The sequence below is a fragment of the Eutrigla gurnardus genome (genome assembly GCF_963514095.1).
Source record: "Eutrigla gurnardus genome assembly, chromosome: 7".
Taxonomy (NCBI): Eukaryota; Metazoa; Chordata; class Actinopteri; order Perciformes; family Triglidae; genus Eutrigla; species Eutrigla gurnardus.
This window is the reverse complement of record NC_139921.1, coordinates 27,637,798-27,660,822: the sequence shown is the minus strand read 5'-3', so window position 1 is coordinate 27,660,822 and position 23,025 is coordinate 27,637,798. Positions and strand designations below refer to the sequence as shown.

The 23,025-nt window shown below is 40.1% G+C and overlaps 5 protein-coding genes across 9 annotated transcripts in view; 2 read left to right on the top strand and 3 right to left on the bottom strand.

Moving 5' to 3' along the window:
* The window catches only part of kcnk3b (potassium channel, subfamily K, member 3b), a 42,260-nt gene that overhangs the window by 6,143 nt on the left and 13,092 nt on the right, over window positions 1–23,025 (bottom strand). For both annotated transcript variants that reach the window (XR_014597366.1, XM_084012902.1), the window contains exon 2: window positions 305–726. Coding sequence is in view for 1 of the 2 variants with exons in the window: in XM_084012902.1 (XP_083869028.1) it covers window positions 305–587 (283 nt within the window). In the remaining variant the exon portion in view is untranslated. The remainder of the gene's footprint in view (window positions 1–304; window positions 727–23,025) is intronic.
* Window positions 1,600–12,495, bottom strand: ezra (ezrin a). Its single transcript, XM_084012937.1, has 13 exons — window positions 12,245–12,495; window positions 10,518–10,601; window positions 9,232–9,327; window positions 8,786–9,060; window positions 7,985–8,068; window positions 7,610–7,756; window positions 7,192–7,288; window positions 6,709–6,872; window positions 6,445–6,575; window positions 5,198–5,358; window positions 4,582–4,674; window positions 3,365–3,661; window positions 1,600–2,523 (listed from the first exon to the last, which is right to left on the bottom strand). The coding sequence occupies exons 1-13, from the start codon at window positions 12,254–12,256 to the stop codon at window positions 2,359–2,361; spliced, it is 1,806 nt and encodes a 601-aa protein (XP_083869063.1). The 5' UTR covers window positions 12,257–12,495; the 3' UTR covers window positions 1,600–2,358.
* On the bottom strand, window positions 12,744–14,898 carry nenf (neudesin neurotrophic factor). Of its 2 annotated transcripts, XR_014597436.1 has the most exons (5): window positions 14,666–14,898; window positions 14,474–14,534; window positions 14,163–14,266; window positions 13,286–13,571; window positions 12,744–13,241 (listed from the first exon to the last, which is right to left on the bottom strand). XR_014597436.1 is itself a non-coding variant. In XM_084013545.1 (4 exons), the coding sequence occupies exons 1-4, from the start codon at window positions 14,804–14,806 to the stop codon at window positions 13,395–13,397; spliced, it is 483 nt and encodes a 160-aa protein (XP_083869671.1). In that variant the 5' UTR covers window positions 14,807–14,898; the 3' UTR covers window positions 12,744–13,394. The 2 variants fall into 2 exon arrangements, 1 of the variants encoding a protein (XP_083869671.1); XM_084013545.1 differs by having other exon boundaries at window positions 12,744–13,571.
* pacc1 (proton activated chloride channel 1) lies at window positions 16,150–20,688 on the top strand. Of its 2 annotated transcripts, none has more exons than XM_084013557.1 (8): window positions 16,150–16,568; window positions 17,570–17,675; window positions 17,779–17,988; window positions 19,040–19,194; window positions 19,757–19,899; window positions 19,977–20,118; window positions 20,325–20,432; window positions 20,523–20,688. In XM_084013557.1, the coding sequence occupies exons 1-8, from the start codon at window positions 16,551–16,553 to the stop codon at window positions 20,682–20,684; spliced, it is 1,044 nt and encodes a 347-aa protein (XP_083869683.1). In that variant the 5' UTR covers window positions 16,150–16,550; the 3' UTR covers window positions 20,685–20,688. The 2 variants fall into 2 exon arrangements, with proteins under 2 accessions (XP_083869683.1, XP_083869682.1); XM_084013556.1 differs by having other exon boundaries at window positions 16,151–16,489.
* Window positions 21,988–23,025, top strand: part of znf106a (zinc finger protein 106a) — a 14,942-nt gene continuing 13,904 nt past the window's right edge. The window contains exon 1 of one of the 2 annotated variants that reach the window (XM_084012897.1): window positions 21,988–22,065. The gene's annotated coding sequence lies outside the window, so the exon portion shown is untranslated. The remainder of the gene's footprint in view (window positions 22,066–23,025) is intronic. The other variant, XM_084012898.1, reaches the window with a different exon arrangement.

The following is a 23,025-nucleotide window of genomic DNA, read 5'->3' as shown; positions in this document are numbered from 1 at the left end:
TTTATTATTTGGATATTATGTACCCATTAAATAAAGATTCACCAAATAAGCAAGCTGTATATTAAGGGCGGTGCCCTAACCGATACTTATAATAATACCTTATAATGAAAACTAAATATTTGAACCTCTGACTCGTAGTGGAGTAGAAGTATACAAAGTAGTAGAAGATGAAAAGTACTCAAAACTACAGGTACTTGACTAAATGCACCACATGAGATGCGTAAAAACGGGGGTCTACCCAAAACCCCGTCTCCGGCCCTGCGCACGAGCACCATTTCCACCTGCACACTTCCGGCGGGCTCACCTATGGTCGTGATCACAGTGATGGCGAAGTAGAAGGAGCCGGCGAACTTCCACTGGACGCCCGCCTTGTGCGGCTTGAGCTGCAGGACGACGACCTCCAGCTCCTCGAAGTTCTCTTTGCTCAAGTTGTATTTGCGCATGAGCTCGTGCTTCCGCGCGTCCAGCCGCTTCTTGTGGCCGCGCTCCTGCTTGGACTCCAGGGTCTCGAACACGGCGGCTCCCACCACCAGGTAGGTGAGGATGCTCACGATGAGCGCGAGCGTCCTGGCGTTTTGTCGCTTCATAATAATAATAATAATAATAATAACAATTAAAAAAAAAAAGAGTTGCAAGGTGGAGGAGCTTCTTCTTCTGCGGAGACCTTCCTCCTGACGGACTCCTGTTCCAACAGAGGGGGGATCTTTTCTCTCTCTCTCTCTCTCTCTGTGTCTCTCTCTCTCTCAGCACCACCCCCACGTCACAGTTGGGTTGCTACTGTATTTGGACTATTTGTCACCGACGTATATTTAGACTGCAGGAAAAGAAACACGGGGCAATCCCACACCACACTGTCAGAGGTAGGAGATCTGATCATGCGCTCACCTTTCTGGTTTTTCTTCTTCTTTTTTGCACACACACACACACACACACACACACACATACACACACACACACACACACACACACACACACACACAATCTTTCTTACCTGAAGCCAAAATAAACAGCTTTTCCGGAGAGCGCGTGCTCATTCACGGATAAAGCGTTTCGCCCAGTGGTTATTTAAACAGAGCGGCTCCAACGGGCTTCACAAGTTGTCTGGCAACCCCGAATGGTCCTTTTGGCGTTGAGCAAATATTTTAAAAGCCACATCCCCTTTGTCATGGTGAGCAGGATTCTTCATTTCAAACACACCCACGCATGCGGGCACACACACCTGGATCAGATAATGGAAGTATGCGTTTGATTATTTCAAAAGAAATAGGACATTTATGAGATATTAAACATAATGTTTAATGTCAGAAAGTTAATTTCTCTCCTGCCTGAAAGGATCACACACACACACACACACACACACACACACACACACACACACACACACACACACACACACACACACACACACACACACACACACACACACACACCTACACACCTGTGTTACTAAGAGGAGAGCTGAGCTGAAAGTCTGTTGAGTTGCACTATGGGAAACGTAGGACCCAGTTTCACTAGAGGCTCCAAATCGGCATATCTGAGTCTCGCAACAAGCCCTCCAACTCATACGACCAAATAGGTCTATATTCAATGAGTCTCCGCATTGAATATAGTAATAAAATATGAATAAGAAATAGTGGCTGGAAGAAGAATATCTAGATTTTACCAGAAATAATCACAACATGAACAGGAAGTTATACATCCTTTAAATTCAGAATGGCAAACACTGGAAGCAGAATGTGATTTAAATGACAGCGGCGTCCAGAAACACACTGGGATGTTCCTGCGTGGAAAAAGAGAAAGTATTGGAAAAGGTTTTTCCTTTTTATTTCTGATGTAAAAATCAAAAATCAAGGAATTTAAACCTAATGCAAGATTAAAAGCAAATTTTAAAAAAAATAGCTGTGTTTCTGACTATTGGATCGACAGAAGGAGCACCATGAAGACATTGAAGAAATAATCAATACATGAATCAATAAGAAAAATAATCTGTAGTTGCAGTTTACTACAAGTTGACTGATTGCATGAAATAAACTCTTTTTGATCTTTTCATCAAGTAAATCAGGAACACACTAGCTTTCTGCTATGTTTTAATGTTTTAATAGGACTAAACAGCACGTTGGAGATGTTTCGCTACAAAGAAAAACAAAACAAAAGAGAAAACTTGTGCTTTTCAAGCAACAGTTAAACCGATAAAATAAAACTCTCACACAGATTCACGCTTTTTCTGGATCTTTAAAATCAGGTGTGGCTGCAATCACGTCACACTTAAATTTAAACAAAGCGTTGCTGAAGGTGGGGGGGGGGGGGGGGGGGTCTTGGTGAGGTATTTGGGAGAGATCCTCATGTCTCTGAGGTTTTCTACAAGGACTCGAACTCATCAATCCTCTGCTTTGTGTTGCCCTGGCGGATCTGACGCAGGGTCTTGTATTTGTCGCGGCCGAACCGGACGTTCTCGGCGTGGAGCAGGTCGTTCTGGGTCTTCTTCTCGTCGTCTCGGGCTTCTGCCAGCTCTGCGCTCAGGGCCTGTGGACAGAGGACATTTCATTCATTAAAACCGCAAGAAGTTTCCCGTACACACTCCTTGTGACATTTCCATTCGGCAACAGACTTAGATCATGCGATTTTGTGTCGAAACACAACCCGTCTGGTTGCTGCAATACTTCCTGGTTAACAGAAGCAGACAGGAAGGAGCTAAGCAACGTGGACACCACATGCGTATGTAACATTGCACCATAAACCTTCAAACTGTCTCCAAACCTAATATCTTCGAGCATTTTTTATTCAGCTAGGGGAATTCAGAATAAAGATTGCTGATACGGATTAATACACACACCGACATGCGTATAAGAGGACTGGCACTTTTGTTTTTCTTTCAACTTGAAGCACTGGAAGAAACCATATCATTCACAAATTATTATTCAAAGCAGAGTTTCGAGCCGTAAAACCGACATAATCCAGAGTTACAGCACTCTACGTACATTTTGACAATCAATTTTCTCCTCCGATATCATCAAAGCACTATTTTTTAATCACTCTCCAAACTGAGAAGTATTTCATTATGTTGTTGTTTTTTGTTACACTGTATCCCCCGATTTAGTTATTTCCCATCTAGAGAGAATATGTAAATATGTTCTCTTGTCTTTGGGGTGGATTATATCCACAAATCTAATTAAATCTGATGTGTAATCTGAGTTATGCTGCATTCAAATGATAGCACATACATAACGAATCAATTTGAACAGTTTTTTTTCTCAAGGCTACAACAAAACTTCAAGAAATGTGTCACAAATAAAACGTTTTTAAGCAAACTCCCTTTGAAATCACTTGCTAGTGTGTGCGTCGTGTCCTGGGATGGCGAACTCACCAACAGCTGTTTCTGCAGGCGCTCGTTCTTCTCGGCCTCGGTGAGCCGCTCCTCCTCCTGGCGGTGGTCGTTGATGCCCTGCGTCTGCAGCTCGGCGCTGTAGGTGCTGTTCTCTTCGCTGTGCTCGTGGTCGCTCTCGCTGTCCGAGGAGGAGGAGGAGGAAGAGGAGGAAGAGCGGGCAGCAGGGGCTTCAACGAGAACTTCAACAGGAGCTTCAACCGGAGCCGCTTTATTGGAGCTCATCACATTGTGCAGCTCCTCTTGTGTCTTAATTAGATTCTCCTCCACTTCCACGGCCTGGGACGAAGATGATAAGATTTAGGTTTTTTATTATTATTATTATTATTATTATTATTAACAAAAGGCTGTATATGAAACACAGTTAGCCTGAAAAGCTAGTTGTCTTCTGTACAGATGTTAGACCCCAAATAAAAGAATCGGACATGCTGTAGTACATCTGATCTAAACACATAGAAGGTTAACCGGCATGTGTTAAGTACCAGTTTATGGACAAATGAAACCACTCTGGACTCTGATCTTTTGAAAAACGGGTTTATGATTCATCGATTCTTCTTCCATTCCCTTTAGAAAACTGAGTCTGACGGGACTCAAACCTTCATTCCTGGGTTAGTCAGGATTCGTCCATTAATTAGCTGCATAATAAGCTGTCATGATAAACACAAACTTCGTGGATACATCTGCTGATCTTTGAACAGTTGTTTTCTCCTCAAATTAAAGTCCTGCTTCTTAGCATTTATAAGCAGTATACAAACATTTAATAACAGGTTTATAACACACTGTAATGCAGCTGAATGGACATTTAGTGTTTATTAATGTGAAGTATTTATCAGCCATCTAACTTCTCCTGTGAAGACCTGGTTTCTGTGTTTTTACTAGACTGTCATTATCTCTTTACATAGCAGCATCCACTTACTAATTAACCCTTACATCTGAGCACAAAATCATTGCTTTATTGATCATACTGCTTATAAATACTAAATAGGGAGACTTAAAGTAAAGCTTTTCCTTACATACATCCCAGAAAGCTGGTAAACAAAAACAAAACACACAGATTGTACGGGTGACATAAGAAAAAGGAACTTGCGAGCGCATACACAACCAACTTTAAAAAGGTGACGCACAGGAAATAGCACATTCTGACATTTTCATGGTAACACCCGACACGTACATCCTTTGATTGCGTGTTGGAGACTCACCTTGCAGTGCCATGACTCAGCCTCTTCCTCCTTGACTTTCTTGATCTCCTCCAGCAGAGTGATCTTGGCGCTGTACTCGGCCAGCTCTGCGGCCTGAGGGAGGAGGCGTAAAACCCACAGTGTCGTTAAAAAGCCCAGGAATAGACACCCGATCACCTCGGCAACCTCGGTTATCTGAACACGCTGTCATTTTTATGAACGGATGACTGGAATTCACCATTTCTTTAGTAATAGTTTAAAAGCGATTAAATAAATGCAGCACTTCCAATGCCAGTGCATTTACCAGAAAGCTTAACAAATTCAGACATAAGCTCATGAAATATCGTAAAAAAACATAAAAGTAGCCTTGTTTTACCTCGGTAACATCATGAATATTTGATATTTCTTTAAGAGTTTAAGTGAGAAAGAGTCTTAGAGAATTTTCTCACGCTGTATGAGAAATTAAATCCAAGAAAATCCCCCGAACAAAAAGTAAAGTATTAGCTCAAACAGCGATGAAGCACAGTAAATATGCGTTTATCCTGCATGTAGGAGCTTTGTGTGTGTAATGAGTGTTTTTCCATCACGACTTTTTCTCACGTGAAGGATTTGAGTGCTTCTTGCACTGTGTACTCACCAGCTGCTCCTGGCTCTTTATCTGGTCCTCAGCTTGCCTGGCCAGCTCCTCCTTGGCTATTATGGCCTCCATCCTCTCAGCCTCCAGCCGGGCTGCCTCCTGCTCCACCCTCCTCCTCTCCTCCTCCAGCCTCACGGCCCTTTCGAGCTGCTCCTGGAGCTCTACGGGACAAAGTCAGTGAAACACAAGGAAATTATTCTACAGGGTGAACTCTTGACTCTGATTTTTGCTGCATTCTGCTGTAATTCTAAATCGCATGTATAGCTTGAGGCAGTGGTTTCTGATCTTTTTGGCTTTTTATAGACCCTTAAAATGAACCAATGGCTACTTTTGACCACGATTATAATATATATATATAATTATAAGATTATTAGGGTTTTCATTCTTAGATTGTGACATTTCAATTATGTTTAGAGAGATTTCAAGAGAAAAAAAGGACATGAATTTAGCAAAAAGTCAGAAAAAAAAGATGTTTAATCACATTGTAGATTTTTTAGGGGCCTATTTTGGCACACTTTGGTTGTTCAGATACAATTTCTGCACATGTATTCCAGATTTTCCTTCTTTCCTTCCCGGACCTTAGCGTGGTGGAGCATGTTCATCCTATGTACTTGTTAGTCGTATGCCAAGAACTTAGGATACATAGGATATCAAATAGTTAATTGTTTTGAGGACATTTCATCATCCCATTGATCAGGATGAACCACACCTGTCATCAGAGAGCTTATTTGCAAATTGGTGTGTATTATGTAAACTGTGAGTGGTTTCTAGTTGCCCAAACATTCCGACTTGACAGGGATCCACGTAGGATCAACACAGTCATTAAAAAAATCCTTGTGGCATGGAGAAGCAGACCCTACAGTTTTCCTCATCGATGCTGTTCTGATGCTTCTTCATCACCTCGGTTGGAACCCACTTATTTAATCTTGCAGCAAAATAATTCTCAAAATATAGGAAGTTGTTTTAAAGTCATTTGATGCAGATTTAGGGACATTTCAAAGACCCGTCATCCTCCAACACCGCCTCGAGTATTTGACAGCAAATACAAACATGCACTGAGGTAGTGTTAACTTGAAAAACTTGTAAATGTATTTCAGGCAAATGAACAGAAGAGGGCAGTAATGCCATGTATTTAACATATAAGGCAACACAACGTGAACAACACTGTTGATGTATTTGTGTTGTTTTTTTTCTGTAGCATGACGCGACCAGTATGGTCTGCAATGAGTCAGCATTAAGTGTCTCACCTCTCTCTGCTCTCTTGGTTGTCTCTTCAAACTGGTGGAGTTTCATCATCAGATCCTGCTTTTCTCTCTCCATCTGTTCCTTCTCTCTCTCGATGGTCTCCCTCTTCTTCTTCTCACTCTCCAGCTGATCCCTGCAGGACACCAGAACAAAAAGCCCTGATCATACATATTAATCACCGCCTGAAAATTCAAATCCCCACGCCGACGGGCCGTGACGGCGGCACATGTGACTTTTTAACTCGACGACCCTTCCGCCCCCCTTACCTCTCCATCTTCTTGAGCAGCCTCTCCTCTTTGGCCTGAGCCTTCATCTGCTGCACCTCGATGGTGTCGGTCTTGCGGCGGCGCATGTACAGCTCGTGGTTGCCCATGCACAGCTGCAGGATGCGCTTGTTGACTCGCAGTCGTGGAGCGTAGAATATGAAATCCTTGAGAAAAAGAATACTTGTGATTACATTTTCTTTTTAACTCTAACTAAAATATAATATATAACTTCCCTTTTATATAAAATATTTGATTAAGTAGTAGTATTTTTATGTGTGCCAGTCTTTTGACCTTGCATAGATACTTGTAAATGTAACTAAAATTGCACATTTTCAATACGATTTGCACAACTTTAATCCGGTTCTCTTTCTGTAAACATGCGCCGCTGCTTCAAGGTAAACGTCTGCATTAATTAATTCATCTTTACACATTTACATATACTGGATATGTCACTGAGGATTGTACGACTTGTAAAATACTCACAGGAGCCTTCTTATCTATGGGCTTGATGATGAATTTCTTATCGTTGAAAGAAATGTTTCTAATTTCACTCCAGGGGAACCCAATCTTTGGAGATAGCCTGGACGGTGGAGAAGAATGGGTGAGAAGACAAGATGTTTAAAATGTTGGTTTAAAAGCACTGAACATACGGACACATGGTGTCGAAGCAACAGTTGTTGTAGAATCAAGAGAACTGGGTCGATGACCTCTTGAAAACAGACATATGTGTTATTTAAAACTTGACCGACTGGAAAGGGAAGGTAGCCGAGGTCAATGACCGCTCATGTGTTGCCCTCCCGTGTAAAACTGTGTGTCATCAAATCGATAAACGCTTCACATGACGATGTTAACAAGTAAATCCTGCACAGCAGTTCATTAAGTCACTGTCTGGTTGACTTACTTGTCGTCCTTCTCATAGATGTTCAGTCCCAGAGAGTCGACTCCCAACCACAGCTCGGAGCCTTTCTTGTTCTTGATCTCAAAGAAGTTGACGCCGTACATTTCCAGGTCCTGAGAGATCTTCAGGTACTCAATTATGGCTTCTTCCCTGTAAAGAGAAAGGTGGAAACACGGGAAGATACAGACAGATTTCATCAGTTTATGATAAAAAAAAAATCCTCAAATAAACTCTATTTGAGTCCAGGAAGCACTGCCACCATCATTCAACATGTAAGTATTTTCAAAAGAACATATTCTTGCTTTAAAGCTAAGATAAATACACGGCTGTGTCATCATAACTCAGGAGGAGATTAACGTCCGGGTATGTATCACTTACTTCAGCATCGATCTGTGCTCCTGGTGCCAAACCTGGATCCGTTCCTCCCACTGCTCCTTGGACAGCTTGTGTTGCTCCAGCACTCTGAGGGGGGAGGCCAGATATCAGCGACCCGCGGGAGAAGCATGTGAACAGTGTGTGTTTAGCTACAGTGCTCCAGTCAAACACATGCTGCATTGTCCTGCCTTGTTACATCTCTTAGTGGCTATGAGGGATTTCCAGGTTGTTGTTTTGTTCATTTAATTTATGGAAAGTAATTTTCCTTGATGCACACAGGTCCAGATCTTCGTCTTTGTCATTTTAAATATGTATCATTCTTTGCCCACAAAAGTTTACTACAAATTGAGACAATTAAAACACAAAAGGACATACAGAGTTACTGTCTAGAGAGCTCATGTAAAACAGTCCACAGGGTTTACACCGCGGAGCATTCATTCCACTTTTCCTCATCAATCACAAACGCTATAAACATGTCAAACATATCCTGTTTGCACATAAAAGTAAAAGACTTAGACTAAATACCATCTGCCATTGTTGAATACTTGGCCTGTTTCCAAAACAGTGCAAACTGTCTTTTGGCATTATTTGTTCCCGTTAAATAATTAAATAAATTCCTCCCTTTCAATAATTATACTTTTGTGTGAATAAATTTATTCTATTCATTAACTTTTCTACAAATTTTAAGCCCATAGCGTTTGATTTTTTTTAGCAGTGTTATTTCTTTCTGTAACCGCAGCAAAGAAACGACAGAGAAATGACGACTAGCAGAGCTCACACATCCTCTGACCCACTGACACTCACCTCTTGGGCAGCAGGCGCTCTGAGGACAGGTAACCTGGTTTATACGACGACTTGTCCTGCTCTCCGTACTTGGCCTGGACGGCGTACGAGGCCAGCAGCACGGCGGACTCCGGAGGGCAGTAGATAACCTCCGTCACAATGTCTTCCTTCACCTGCAGGAAGAAAAGCCTCCGGGTGACGTCCTGGATCAGCTCCTCGGACACGTCCTCCGGGTAAAACTTGGCCCTCAGCTTGAACTTCAGGGGACTCTCCTTCTTCATATCCTGGACCATGACCTGAGCAGAGCAGATGTGATAAGAGCAGGGCATTCGTCACAGTATGGCAGCGTACAGTAGGAGATAAAGTGTGACAAGTTAAGATAATATAGAAGAGAATACATCACAACGGGATGATAAACAAGAACAAAACAATGTGTTAGTTATCGTCACACAGACTCCACACATTACCTTCTTCTCATAGTTCAGCCAGGTGATGAATCCTTTGGCGTCGACAAACTGCAGCCCAAAGAACCAAACCTCACGCAGTCCGATCGTCCTGGCAACCTTAAACGCCGCGAGAGCGAGACGGAGATCAGAGGAAACATCATGCAACAGGATCTCTACCTCCTCGTCTTTCCTTCTTGCTTTCCTGATTCATCACCCATTTAATATTCTGCTGCTGAATAATAATCTTTATTCATATATAGCACCTTGTAGCGTAAACAGTGTGCGATAAAAACCAAGCAATCACTTGACAGCTGTCACAATCTCTTTTTTCTAGTTAAAAAGCCTTGAATTAATTGTAATCTTTCAAAGGACTGTTTTGGAAACTCAGTGAAGAGAGCATTACAGAAGTCTAATCTACTTGAAATACTAATATTTTAATGAAAGAAAGCTTTTCCACGTTCTTTATGTGGGATTTAAAATTTAAGTCAAAGTTGAAGCCCAGGCTGGTGACTTCTGATTCAACCTGCGGGTGAGAACTACCTCTCTTTTTTGTTTGTGGGCCACCATTTAATCTAAAAAGTTTGGTTTGCAAGAAACAACCTCTTGTCGAGACATGATTTACAGCACGAAGCAGCAACGCTGACTATATATTAAAGCCTCGGGGACACAAGCTTCCAGTCGAGTACAAAGGTTTAGGTAATTACACAGTAAGCCCTGGGGAGGGAGGGCGTCATGCTGTTGGGTGGTGATGTCACCGATCATTTCACGTTATTGATAACTTTGTACTCTCAACATAAAATGCATTTATTCTCATTGTTTTAACTATGATACAATACCAGGATACATTTATATGAAGTACAATCAAATAATGAAATGGTAATGACTGATAGTGCTACTCCTCTATTTTAAAAAATGCCCTCAGAATTTACTTATTTATTAGATACGATACCACTACTTATTTCATAAACTTATTTTATATTTATTCCATTACATTTCAGAGGGAAATGTTGTATTTTTTACAGCAATGCATTTGTCTAAAAGGTGCAGTTAATCTGCTGCTGAATATTTTACATTTGAAACACATGATTGGCTTATAAAGAGGATTAACCTACTCAATGGTGTTAAGATACGTCCATATTAATGCAGTAGTAACGGATACTTTGAGTATATTTTGCTGGCAATACTTGTGTTTACATTGAATACAAAACCTTTACTTTTATAGTGCCAGTAAAGTTTATGGTTGCAGGTGAAATTCTAGTCATGTAGAAACCAATGAAGTTGCTTAAAGTCTTCAGTAAGATACAGACCTGGTCAAACAGCTGCTTCCCTGTGGTGTTGGGGTGGAAGGAAAACTCCAGCTCTGCGTCCATCGTGGTGACGCGTACGTTGACCTGCAGCAACAAAAAAAAAGGTCATTAAGTTATGTGACGAGATACACCTTCTGATTTCTATTCGGTTTGGTTTGGGTTGATTTAGCCGTTTTCTCTGATACAAGTCTGAATTAATCAATCCTGCATTTCTCATCATTTTCCAGTAAGAAATCTTGCTTATTAGTTTGGGCACATTTTCTTCTTGATGGTTACATTATGAAAGGACCTTCTTCACAGAAAAGACAAAAATAATAAACTATTGCGTGGAGCTGTGAAGTGGATTGTTCATAAACCATAATTGCTCCCTATCTCATTAGACTTTGGACTACCCTTTGTGCCACAAGGTTAAACATAAGCAGATTAAAATATCAAAATACTCCCTGCTTGCCAAGGTGCCTTTAGACTTTACCACTGTTAGCAAGAGCAACCTTTATGCTTTCACAACAGCAATTAAACTGGCACATAAATCTGACTTTTGAGTGTTTGTAGAATTAATTTCCAAAAAGATTTTTAAAAAAGGGGGGTTATTAAGCACGACAAATTTTGGGCAACTGCCTGACCCTCCCTCCACCTGCAGGCCAGCTTGCTTTTTTAGCAGTTACACAATCATTTTATGAAGTTCCACTCGAGCACAGCCCAGGTGTCATAAAGATAAACCCACTGAAACTTGGGCAACAAAAGAAACTGGAACATCTATATATGAAACCTCCACTGTTTCTCAACTGTTACACTTTCCATGATCACATGAGGTAACTTTACTCCCCGACATCCTGCCGATACATTTCTACTGCGACCTTCTCTCAAATCATTGACTGCTGAAATCACCATAATGGAAGCAGTAATCCATCCCAGTCAATCATGCATGAACCTTTTTGATTGTACATTTCTTACTCGACTGGTTCATTAAAATTGTTATCAGCAGTTTACAGAAAACCAGCAATACTCGCTGCTATGACTCATTGATGTGTTTGATCTCAAGTTGGTTCAACGTCAGTCAAAGCGAGGCGGACGTCACAATGACCTCTTAAGAGAGGCTTTCTCCTTGGGAGAGTCAATACAAGCACAGAGCTGCTGTCGTAATGCACCGGCTGGCCTTTCTTATCAGTTTACAGACTGACTCAAGAACTATAACTGGGAGCATCTAGGACTGAAAGCAAATACATGCATAATGGCTCATTTTGTCTTGGACACGATATTGATTATTGCCGACTTACAAAATCAAAAGGTACAATCAAGTGTGTATGTAAAGACTACAGTCAAGAGATGTTAGAGAAAGTGACTCTTAACAGCAGAAAACATACGGCCCAGTTCTGGCCATGAAGTAGCATTTCAGTAGCATTGTTTCTGCCAGGAATGTGTGCAGCGTGGGTCAAACTCTACATTTGGTTAATGAGTAAATGTCAAGAAGAAAAGGTGCCTCTTAGAAAGTCAGAAGCTAGAACATCAAAAAGATGTGACTAAAACAAATATATATATATATATATATACACGAGTGACCCTTTAATTTTGCTTGTTGTTATTCCTCCACAAGTATTTAGACACAAACATTTCAACGGATTAATCTATAAAACCACCAACCCCCCCCAACCACAATCTTGAACCAGGAAGAGACATTTTAGTGTGGCATTAAAATAATATCTTGACAATAAAACCACGAGTCTTACCGTTTTGGGCATCTTGGCTCTGGTTGGTGAACGAGCTCCAGCAGAAGAAAGTGTTTCCCAGGCTGACTTGAGGCTGCAGTGGTCCGACTTCCAGCAGAATCTCCACCTGATAAAGAACACAGCTCTGCTCTCGCTGGCACACTCAAGGGCAGGGCTTGCGTCCTTTGAACTCGGCTGTAGATCACTCGCAGTGACGTGGGAGGTTCAACTCGGCTACTATCACACAAGCTGACAAACTCAGCCTCCGACGTGACCACCTGGCAGGCCAAGACGCACAGCTCCACCTAAAGACAATCGCCTGTCTCAGCGCCCGGAACTGACGACCTTTGATCGGGAGCATGCAAGGCTATATAGCCCTGGACGAACTATTTATGTGGCTCATTCGGAGGTGACATGAGTGAATCATGAGCTGCCATAAAGAAATCGCATGAAGATAACGTCCCCGACGGGCAGTTTGTGGTAAAAAACTCAAGTGAAACAAACTCTCAAGAAGTTTGAGATTTACTTTAATGTTAATTGTGCAAAAACAAAATCAGTCAAAGAAAAACAAATGAACAGATTCTGAATGTGTAAACGTTCACCGAGCTGCAGATACAGTGGTTTTTAATTGCACAAATATTTTACTGGGAAATGCATTTAATGACATTTTACACACAAATCTAGAACTGAAGCAATGAGAGCATAATCAATGGGCAGGAAATTATTTGGCAAGAATTTTGAAAGTAATTTATCAAGCAACAAGACCATTTATTTTCTTGGATCCAGCTGCTCAACTGTAAAATATTTTCTGCTTTTCTTCACGCTTTATGAGGTATTTGGGCAAAACAACTTGCAAAACCTTATTCAAAAAGGAAAATGAGCGCTGATGTTTAGTTTGTTAATTGTATCCGGTCTGTCAGCTCACTCCCCCTTTCTAAGAAAACAAAACACCCTTATTTCAATCTTCACATTATGTATTTAAAAAAGTACAGTAAGTATTGAAATTGTTTTAAAGGGACTGTGCAATTAATGCTCCCATGTAAACATTTAGCTGAAGTAAACATAAATTAAAAAATGTTCTACCATATGGATTTGTTCTTCTTAGCATATAAGTACATAAAACATCATAAAAAATCTTCATTAGAAGACTTTATTTTACAAATATATTAGATTAAAACTCATCTTTGATTTGAAAATGAGGCTGGTCCTCTGGTTTGAAGGCTTCGTTGGGACTTCCATCATCAGTGAGGATGCGTGATGCTGTGTAACCCACAATGGGATACTTTGTTTTGTACGTTCCTTCAAATATACCATCCAGAGACTCCAGCTGCTCGTCAGTGAGGCCCGTCTGTGGGCGGAAATATGGAAAAGAACAGTAACAGTAGGTCAACAAATGTACCTTTTGGTAGACAAAGAAGAGACGTACAGGAAGAGGCACTTAAACAGGTCTGGGAAAGAAGAAATTCCTCTAACACCTGCAATAGTGAAAGCAAAGTTATTAATATTAATATTATTATTAATTTGCTACAGAATAAGTGCTAGAACACATGAGCTTTCAGTGGAAATTGTGTCTGTAGTGTTAAAGTGATGCAATCATTTTTCTTTTACCTTGTCTCTGCGTTTAGAACATGTAGAATTGAGTCATGCGTAATACTTCTTCCATTTAAAGGGACTACTGTGTGTAAAATACTACTGGAAATGCAGAAAAGATTGAAAAGCCTGGAAGTGTGTATGTTGCATTCAGACGAACCAGTTAAGTGTCAGTACAATTACATCATTTACGGATGTAATGCTGTTTTGCAGCCGACACTCAGGTGTCGGATGTCGGTGCGCCCCACCTATGGGAGTCAACCACATCTACGACATTATCGTCCCATGGGAAACACTGCAGTCCGAACATGCAGGTGAGTTGCTGTATCGACAAAAACACTAAACCTACAGTATCTGGTGTCAGGTCTGCTGGGTCCAGGGACATCTTAGCCACAGCCCGGGTGGCGTCCTTGCCAACCAGGGCGTTGTACGGTGCATCTTTTCCATAAAATTCTGTTGTGTGCAAAAACATTAGTTAGCTTTAAGTGGACAAATTTCTACGTTTAGATTTTAAATGAAGCCCACGACTCCAGAGAAGGACTCGATAGCTTCAATTTGACAATTTTTGCTTGAATGAATAAAACACATTCAATAATTATTAAATCTTGATAATCATCACAGCTTAACGCCCAGGGGTTGAGTGGTGGGCTTTTGATTTACCTTTTCCCTTGGTGACATCAAACACAACTCCTTTTACTGCCATGTAGATAGGATGTCCCTCCTTAATCAGGGAGGGGGGAAAACGCGGAAAAGAGAGATAAATCGTTATCTCGTACACATGCTCCGATGCTCTGCACAGACGCAGAACTGACGCTGGATTGTGGATTTTAATAAAGAAATGAAAGTTTGTACCTCGCTGCCGTCGTATCTCTTCAGCTCCTCCTCGGTGAATAATCGAACAGGTTTGGTGGATGGTTTGTATTTTAACTTAAAGTCGTGCGCGAGTGTCACAGAAAGGACAACAAACAGCACGCAAATTCGCGCCGTTGCCATGGTTTGATCGTTGTTTGGACGGGTTTGACGCGGTTTCCTGCCGAGACCTTCCTCATCCACTTCCTCGTCGCTGCTGCCCCTCTGTGGAGTCGGTGCTGCGTTCACGGCCATCGGAAATGATAGTAACACACATTATCGGCTCTATGTAACGACACCTCTTTGGCATTAACTGTCTCACACACACACACACACACACACTGATGTGTCATGCGTGAATGGTGGACCTTTCTAACCGTGAAAAGACACGACTGAATTAGTTATGGGAAAAGCTAGTAACTGGAACTTGGAGTTTGAATGTTTTTTTGTCCAAGAAATTACTGTTTTTCTTGGTCTGGAATAAACATTCTTGCTTCAGTTTTACATGAACAGTTGGACATTTTAAAAAAATGTGCTTATTCGCTATCTTGCCAGTTAGCTAACGTGCTAACATGCTAGTTAGCTAACGCTAGCTATGGTTAAGCTAGAACGTTGGTAGCACTCACGTAACTTACGGTTAGCCAGGTTAGCTTAACTCGTACTGTAGTTAGTTAGCTGGACTGCCTCTGTTTAAGTCTAAATACAACAGCAAAAAACACTTACCAGCATCGTAAAATCATTTACACGTTATATTTCGTGTGTTTTATCCGTACAAACCCCGAAAAATGACGATTCGCCATTTTGGGCCGGAGAGCAGTTGCTATGCAACCATTGCCGACTTCAGGGAGGTTTGTAACATTACTCCCGCCAAGAAGTAGTCCGTCCAGCAAAAAAAATATCTTTATATAGCCAAAGACAGTCATACGTCATACATATAAATGTGTCAATGCTCATTTCCATTTATATACATTCAATAATAATAAAACAAATATATAAATGTACATTCATATATATTAAACAGGTTAGATAATAGATGTAGGATTGTATTTTGATATTGGAACAGTGTGAAATAATTAGCAAATCATAATGAGAAAGTATTTATTTAACTTGCAAAATAAAATAAATGAATCATTCAATTTAATAAAAATGGTCAGGGATAAAAACATAAATAAAAAATGTGTATTTACAGAATACAATGGGCATAAAACAATTTAATATAAAAAATAGAAACATAACTCATAAGTAATCCCATTAATTCAATGTCATTAGAAAGTTAATAGTATAAATAAAATAAATCAATCAATTTACTAGCTCAATTTCCACTTCCGTAGCTACCTTTACAGGTAAATACTAACTCAGGTAGCTCTTATATATTTACTGATATCGTTATAGAGAAAGAAATATAGGTATGTAGGCCTATGTCCACTTCTGTGATCTTTAAGGAATACGCAGCTTTACGAGTTGTACATGAAAGCAGCACTAGCTATCAAACCCAAGGGAAGGAGGAAGGGAAAGGAACCCAGAGGTTTACTATTGGCGCGCGCGCTGTAGGGGCCCCATTATCATGGGATGGGCCAAAAAAAAAAAAAAAAAACACCCATGGGTGAATGGTGTGTCTCTCTGGAGCGGAAAACTAGAAGAACCTAAGCACGGGGGGTGGGGGAATAACATCTCATTTATAACATGCACCTGCTATTTTCTTAAAACACGTTTACACAAGTAGAAGAAGCGGTTTCCCTCCGCGAGGAGCAGACGTAGAACTTGTTTTGTGACTGCAGGAAGTGCAGAGGAATGCTCGGGAAAGAAAGCTCCCGGCCATACCAAGAGGTAGGACGACTTCCCCCGGGTTCACCTGTAGTCCGCCTGTTATTCTCTGATATCCGCCTCGATGATCCGAACACAGCAGGTTTGTTTAACTGGCTTTTTCCTTTGAAGGGTCCTCAAACTCACACGGACGCTGTCATGTGACCTCACAGCAAGCATGTGACTGTTTGGAGCCGCTTCCTAGAACTGTTGATTAGCTGACTCGATGCTTTCTTTTTAATGACTTTAATGACTCAGTGCGTTGTTCTTCAGCCCTAAAATATGTATTAATTAAAATGCCACAAGGTCTAACACACGACTCTGCAGGACTGTTAGATAAAGATACCTGACGCACGTTTAAAACACCGCAATGGGCCTGGTTTCTTTGGTGGAGGAAGCACACATATGTTTTACTAAACTAAAAGCAGTGGTGGAAAGTAATTAATTTACATTTACTCAAGTACAATCGCGAGGTACTCGAGTATTTGCAGTTTATGCTGGTTTATATTAATACCCTTGCTCCTCTATTTTTGTCTTATAGTAGTTTTGCTAAGAAAACAATACATTTTAAAAATATATATGTAATAATATTAAACTAATATCAATATAGCTCTGTGAAATAGATGTTCTTCTTAAGCTGTTATGACTTCTTTTTTTTACTACAAATAAAAGGCCTGCATTCAAGATTTTACTTGAATAAAAAACTAAAGAAGTACTAGCATCAACATATAATCAAAGTACCAGAAGGAAACATATTAATTCATGCAGAATGACCCATTTCAGAATGATATATCTAATTATTATTTATTTTCTTGATATTTATTGATGTATTAACGTGTAAATATCACTTCAATGTTGCAGCTAAAGGTCGAGCTACTTTTAAATACTTATATTTTACACCTCTAGGTAGCTTATCTCTTATCTGATCCAAATAAGACACAGTAATGTGTTGATTTATTGTAATCTGTGTTATTAATCTGAATCTGCTGTGTGGTGGTGTAGAAATATGAATGTTTTGTGTACTTTTCTCCACTATGTTTATATCCTAAATGGGCTAAACCATCATGCTTTGGTGCGACTACAGATTTTCCTTTCTTCTCACAGTTCAACGACGATGATGCTGATGAAGATGACACGCAGCCTTCGGGCTTCTTTGACGGCGCCATCGAGGACATGGAGCGCGAGAAGCCCCAGGACAACATATCACAAGGTGAGATATTGCTAGTCCCAGTTTTTTTTAAGTGTCCCCCCCATAAAAGTAAACTTTGGAGCCTCCACAGCGAGTTTGAGCTCTCTGCACACTTTTATTTCAGAGGATGACAACGGCGGGAACGGTCCTCCGACGAGGTTCGGTAAAGCATGCCTGAAGAACTTCTTCACGGTGGTGCTCATCTTCATCTACCTGCTGCTGACCGGTGTGGCGGTGTTCCTGGTCTACCAGACCATCTCAGACTTTTTGGAGAAAGTCAACCACCCCGTCATGTCTGTCACCTACAAAGAGGTCGACACGTTTTCACCGCCAGGTTTGTGGAAATTACACATATGGTCGGATCTTTTACTTAAATAAATTAAAGGGGAAAGATATTCCCATCTAAGTAAGAGTGGAAAGATATTCCCATCTTTTACTTAAATAATTGCAGCAATATTAACATAAAAATCGACTTAATTGTCAAAAGTGAAAATACCCATTATGCAAAATGGTCCCTATTGTCAGATATGTTGTATTCATTCTGATTAACATGCTTAGGATGGGTTAAATGCAGAGGTCAAATTTCTACATTGTGCCACGTGTGATAGTTTCATCAAATGTTATTAAAATAGCACATGTTTTGTGTTTAAAACCTTCTTATTATGTGATAGGATAACAGCAATAACTATAAAATGGAATAACAAATACAATACTTGTGGATTACTAATTAATATACACAAACTGAGTAGAAAATATGTAATATGTAAAGCTGTCTGGCCTTTAACCTTCATTTTTTTTATTATTTGGTTAACCCGGAAAAAAGCTGATTTAATAGGCAAAAATACTGTAATTATGTGAGTAAACGCCTTTGAGCTAAAACATTACAATGTTTGTTTTGAAGCCTGTAGATGAAAACTAGCTGGATCGTGGTTTGTTTAGGAGGCTAACACTTTCTAGATAAAATCATCAGATCAATAAACCAAAACACAGTTTGTTGAATACTGTATAGATTAAGCTGTTACTATTACTTCCAATATGGCCACCAGGGGGCGTGCTAAATCATCTGAATGCTCGATAAACCCCAGTACAGAGAATGTCCCTCTAAATTACTGAAACATTGTATTTTTTTTATGTTAACTGTTCGCTTCTTTTGACAATGCTCAGTTTATTTGTTACAAATAGTGTATTTCATGGAATTGTCCTGTTTTTTTCTTTCTCTTTGAAAGCTGCAGCACAGTGATATGGACTTTTATCGTGCTATTGATATCATACAGTGAAAGTTTGAATGTCATAAATCCAAAGTAGATGGGCGATAGACGGCTGCCACCTTTAAATCTCATAAAGACAATGATTCGTGATTAATTGCTGTATTTTTCTCTGCGCAGGCATCGCTCTGTACCCCGGCAGAGCTCAGCTCTTGAGTTGCAGGCATCACTACCACGACTACATCCCGCCTCTGGTGGACCCGGGCAAGCCTCAAGAAGGAGACTGTCTGATTAAACATGTGACTTACTTCGGGCCATTCGCCAATCAAACTGAGGTCAGCCATAACAACAAACAGCTGATTTTCACAGACACGTCGCCAATGTAGAATTAAAATGAAATAAATATGATATGTTATTTTAACATCGCTAATTGCTCTCAAACACATGTACGTTTGACTAGTTGTAAGGACACATTGCTCAACATTATGTGTTGGTGCATTTTCAACTGCAGAAGAATCCTGCAGGCGAGAGGTTTTGAAATCATTGAGGTGATGTTTGAAGACAACCAGACGCCGTGAAGGTGGCGACAAATATGGCTTTCTAGAGACACAAGTGCACAAGCCCTCAACAGAAAACAGCAAAACATGAGTGCAGTAATACAGCAACAACATCCACGATTATGAAGCAACACATAGCAGCAAAACAGCCGAGAAACGCTCATTATAACCATATAACAGTCATTCTAATGATCCTGATGATGCTGAGGATGAAAACATCCAGTTACCTGTTAAAATAAGTTAATAAAACCAGTTAATAAAATGATGCGCAACACGTCAGACAGTTGTAAGGCACACTATAGATCCTGCATTCATGTGAAACTCATCTTCATCCCCACAGAAAAGAGCCGTGGTGGTCCGCGGCCCGTCTGACGTCAGGAACAAAGAGCTGGTCTTCATGCAGTTCAGTCACAATGAAACGGAGGAGGACTTCAGCGCCATCACTTACATGCTTTTTTCCAAGTTCAGTGACTTGATTGACAGGTGAGTGTGATCACCGAGGTGTGCGTTTCACTTTCGACGTCGGTGTCACCTGTGTGTGTTTTTTTTTTTCTCTCCAGTGCAAATCAATCAGAGTTTATGAGGGACTGTGAGAGGAATTACTCCACGTGGACTTTCTCTGGAGGATTCAGGACCTGGGTCAAGATGTCTTTGGTGAGGACGTCCGGGAAAAGCAACGAAGCCGTCGAGTTTCGGCAAGAGGTATTCATAACTGAGCTATGTATTTATTTATTATTTTTGTATTTATTTTCCTTGTATGGCTGTATTTTCATTGTATCATTAAGCACCTTGTATTGCAATTTTGTATGAAAGGCGCTATATAAATAAATCAAGTTTAAGTTTGTGTGAACACCTGGATACGTGATGATCTTTAAGCATTGATTTCATCGTTATGTTGGATCTTCTAGTCCACTGTGGTGAAATTCAACGACAAAAGGCCGGAATCAGAGCAAAGCAATCAGCTGTTCTTTGCTGTCTTTGAATGGCGGGATCCTTTTATGCAAGATATCCGACTGGTGAGATCTCTTTTGTATCCTTATTAGATCCGGTCTGTTTATATCAGCACATCTATTTCTAACACAAATTGGTGTCTCGCTTCCAAACAGATAGTGACTGCGAATCCCTGGAACTCGGTGGCCATCCTCTGTGGCGTCTTCATGGCTTTCTTCAAGGCTGCTAATTTTGCCAAGCTCACCATTCAGTGGATAATCAGGATGCGGAAGAGGCATCTGAGGAACAAAAATCGTCAACTGAACCAAATAAACTGAAGTGCTTTGCAGAAAACAGGAAACTGATGACACAATTTAACAGGTTCCAAATAAGTCCGTTTTATTTTTAGACCGTTTTTAAATAGTTGTAAAGATTATCGACACTAAAAGAAAATATTTTAAAGATATAGCGAAAAACTGAATACTACTGATAGATTAGAACAGACAGAATTCAGGGAATTGTCTGTCGTTGCATTTCAATTTAAGAGGTATATCATAAATGTTTTGTACGCACGCAAAATGAAGGTGGTTGCTGAAAGCTGAGAAACTAAATGTTTATTGTTTGAGAGCTTTATTTTTAAAGGTCCTATTCAGGTGTAAAACTGAAGAAATGTGAACTTTGGTCAAAATGTTGCTGGACTTTATAAGCTTGTTCTAAAGGGAATATGTTGAGTGTTTTATGTTTGTGTGCTACATTAGAATTACATTGTTAACTCTCTCTGTCAGAGTGATCTGCTCTTTGATTTTCTTGAATGTTGTTGTTTTGAACATAATGTAAAGTATGTTCCTCATTTTTAGAACGTACTTGAATTAATGTCTTAATTGTGTTGTTTTTCCATATTGCATCTCAAAAAATATATTTTTCCACTTTAAAATTTGCAAATGGAGAACAACCAAAGATCTGAATATGTAAAAAAGCACACATGCTGCTGGAAGTTGCCCAAGGTAGATGAATAATGTGGACTCTTGACTATAAAAGTGAGCTTTAATAAACCTTGTTTTTATTGACATTGGTTATTTTATTAGCATTTTCTTGAATAATGTTCTCACTAACATGCAGCCAGAGAAATACACACATTAGTTTATGCAACACATTTACTCAAGTACTACTAATAATATATTATTTACAGGATATAATACTATTTTCATTTTTATACTGCTTCATACTTCTACTCCACTACATGTTGGAGGCAAATATATAATTACATATACACGGTGTAATATTTTACTCCCACACAAAGTTTATTCAACAAAAAATATAAATCAACCAATACAATATGTCCAGTAGTATATGAAAATAACTAAAAAAGCTCTTTATCTACCTGCAACATTAAAGTTGTGAATGTAGCAATACTTGTAATCCAACAATAAAAGTCTAAAACGGGCCATTCCCCATAATAAAAATATTTGAAGATGAAACATCTTGAAACCGAATTATTTGTGTTTTTGCACACTTTTAAATTAAGTTTTAGTTACCGCTGAACACGGTGCGCGGTTTTTCCTGAACCACTGTGTTCTTGAATGCCTCCCGGGTTGTAGTCCAGTTTTTTGGGGGTGGTCGGCGAGGAGGAGGAGGAGGAGGAGGAAGAAGATGTTGTTGTTAGCGTCACCGGTGGATGAGAACATGCAGTAGCCACACATACATTTGGATGTTTTAAAGGTAGCCAACTGTCACGATATGTATCCAAACGTTATGTCTTACGTTATATTCCCTCACGGTTTTACGACGTTATTAAATCATTGTTTACGTTTGCGGCGTAGCGTTGGCGACGCTGGCTAGCATGTCGTTGTTAGCTCGCTAACCCACTGACGCTACAGCTCTTATTGTACCGTTAAAGTTAATTCTGTTAGAAGCCACGCTTCGTATGCCTGCTTATATTCTTGTCTGCTTTGTTTTTTAAAATCCGGGTATTATGGAGTCACGAGTGATAGGCACTCTTGTTAGCATCGAGCAGCTAGCTTACAGCTATGCTAACAACAACCTATCAACCCCTTTCGCTGGCTGAAGAAAGTCATTTGTTAACGTTAGTTTTCCCCACACTGTTCTACAACAGCTGACTAACTTTGCATGTGTTTGGTCACAGATGTAATTGTTGTCGCAATTCCCGATGTAGAAATCCAATTTGACTTGTGATGGTAAACTTCCGCACCAAGTTAGCCAACTGTTAGCATGCTAACTCAACACTTGCCACTGTTGCTAAACTGCTGCAGAAGTTCTTTCAACGTCGCCTTTTTGTTTATATTCTAACTTGGAAGATCTCCAATACAGCTTGTCCTTGTATATTTAATTATATTATTATTATTATTATTATTATTATTATTATTATTATTATTTCCAGTTATACCAGAGGTGCATCAGTAACTAATATATTCATTTGCTTGTCGTCCACTGTCCTGCCTGCTGCCCCGTAGAGGGAATATGACCCATGATGAGCCTACTGGTGTTATAAATAGCTGTTCACTTTGGGGGTGAAGAGACACGTTGATGGAGGTGCTGTGCGTCATGTCATGAACAGAATATAGGCCTAACTAATGAGCACGGTGGGCTCTCTGCAGACCTCACCCATGGTCTTTATTAGACTTATCCTATATTAAACTTTGCTGTTTGACTGATTAATTA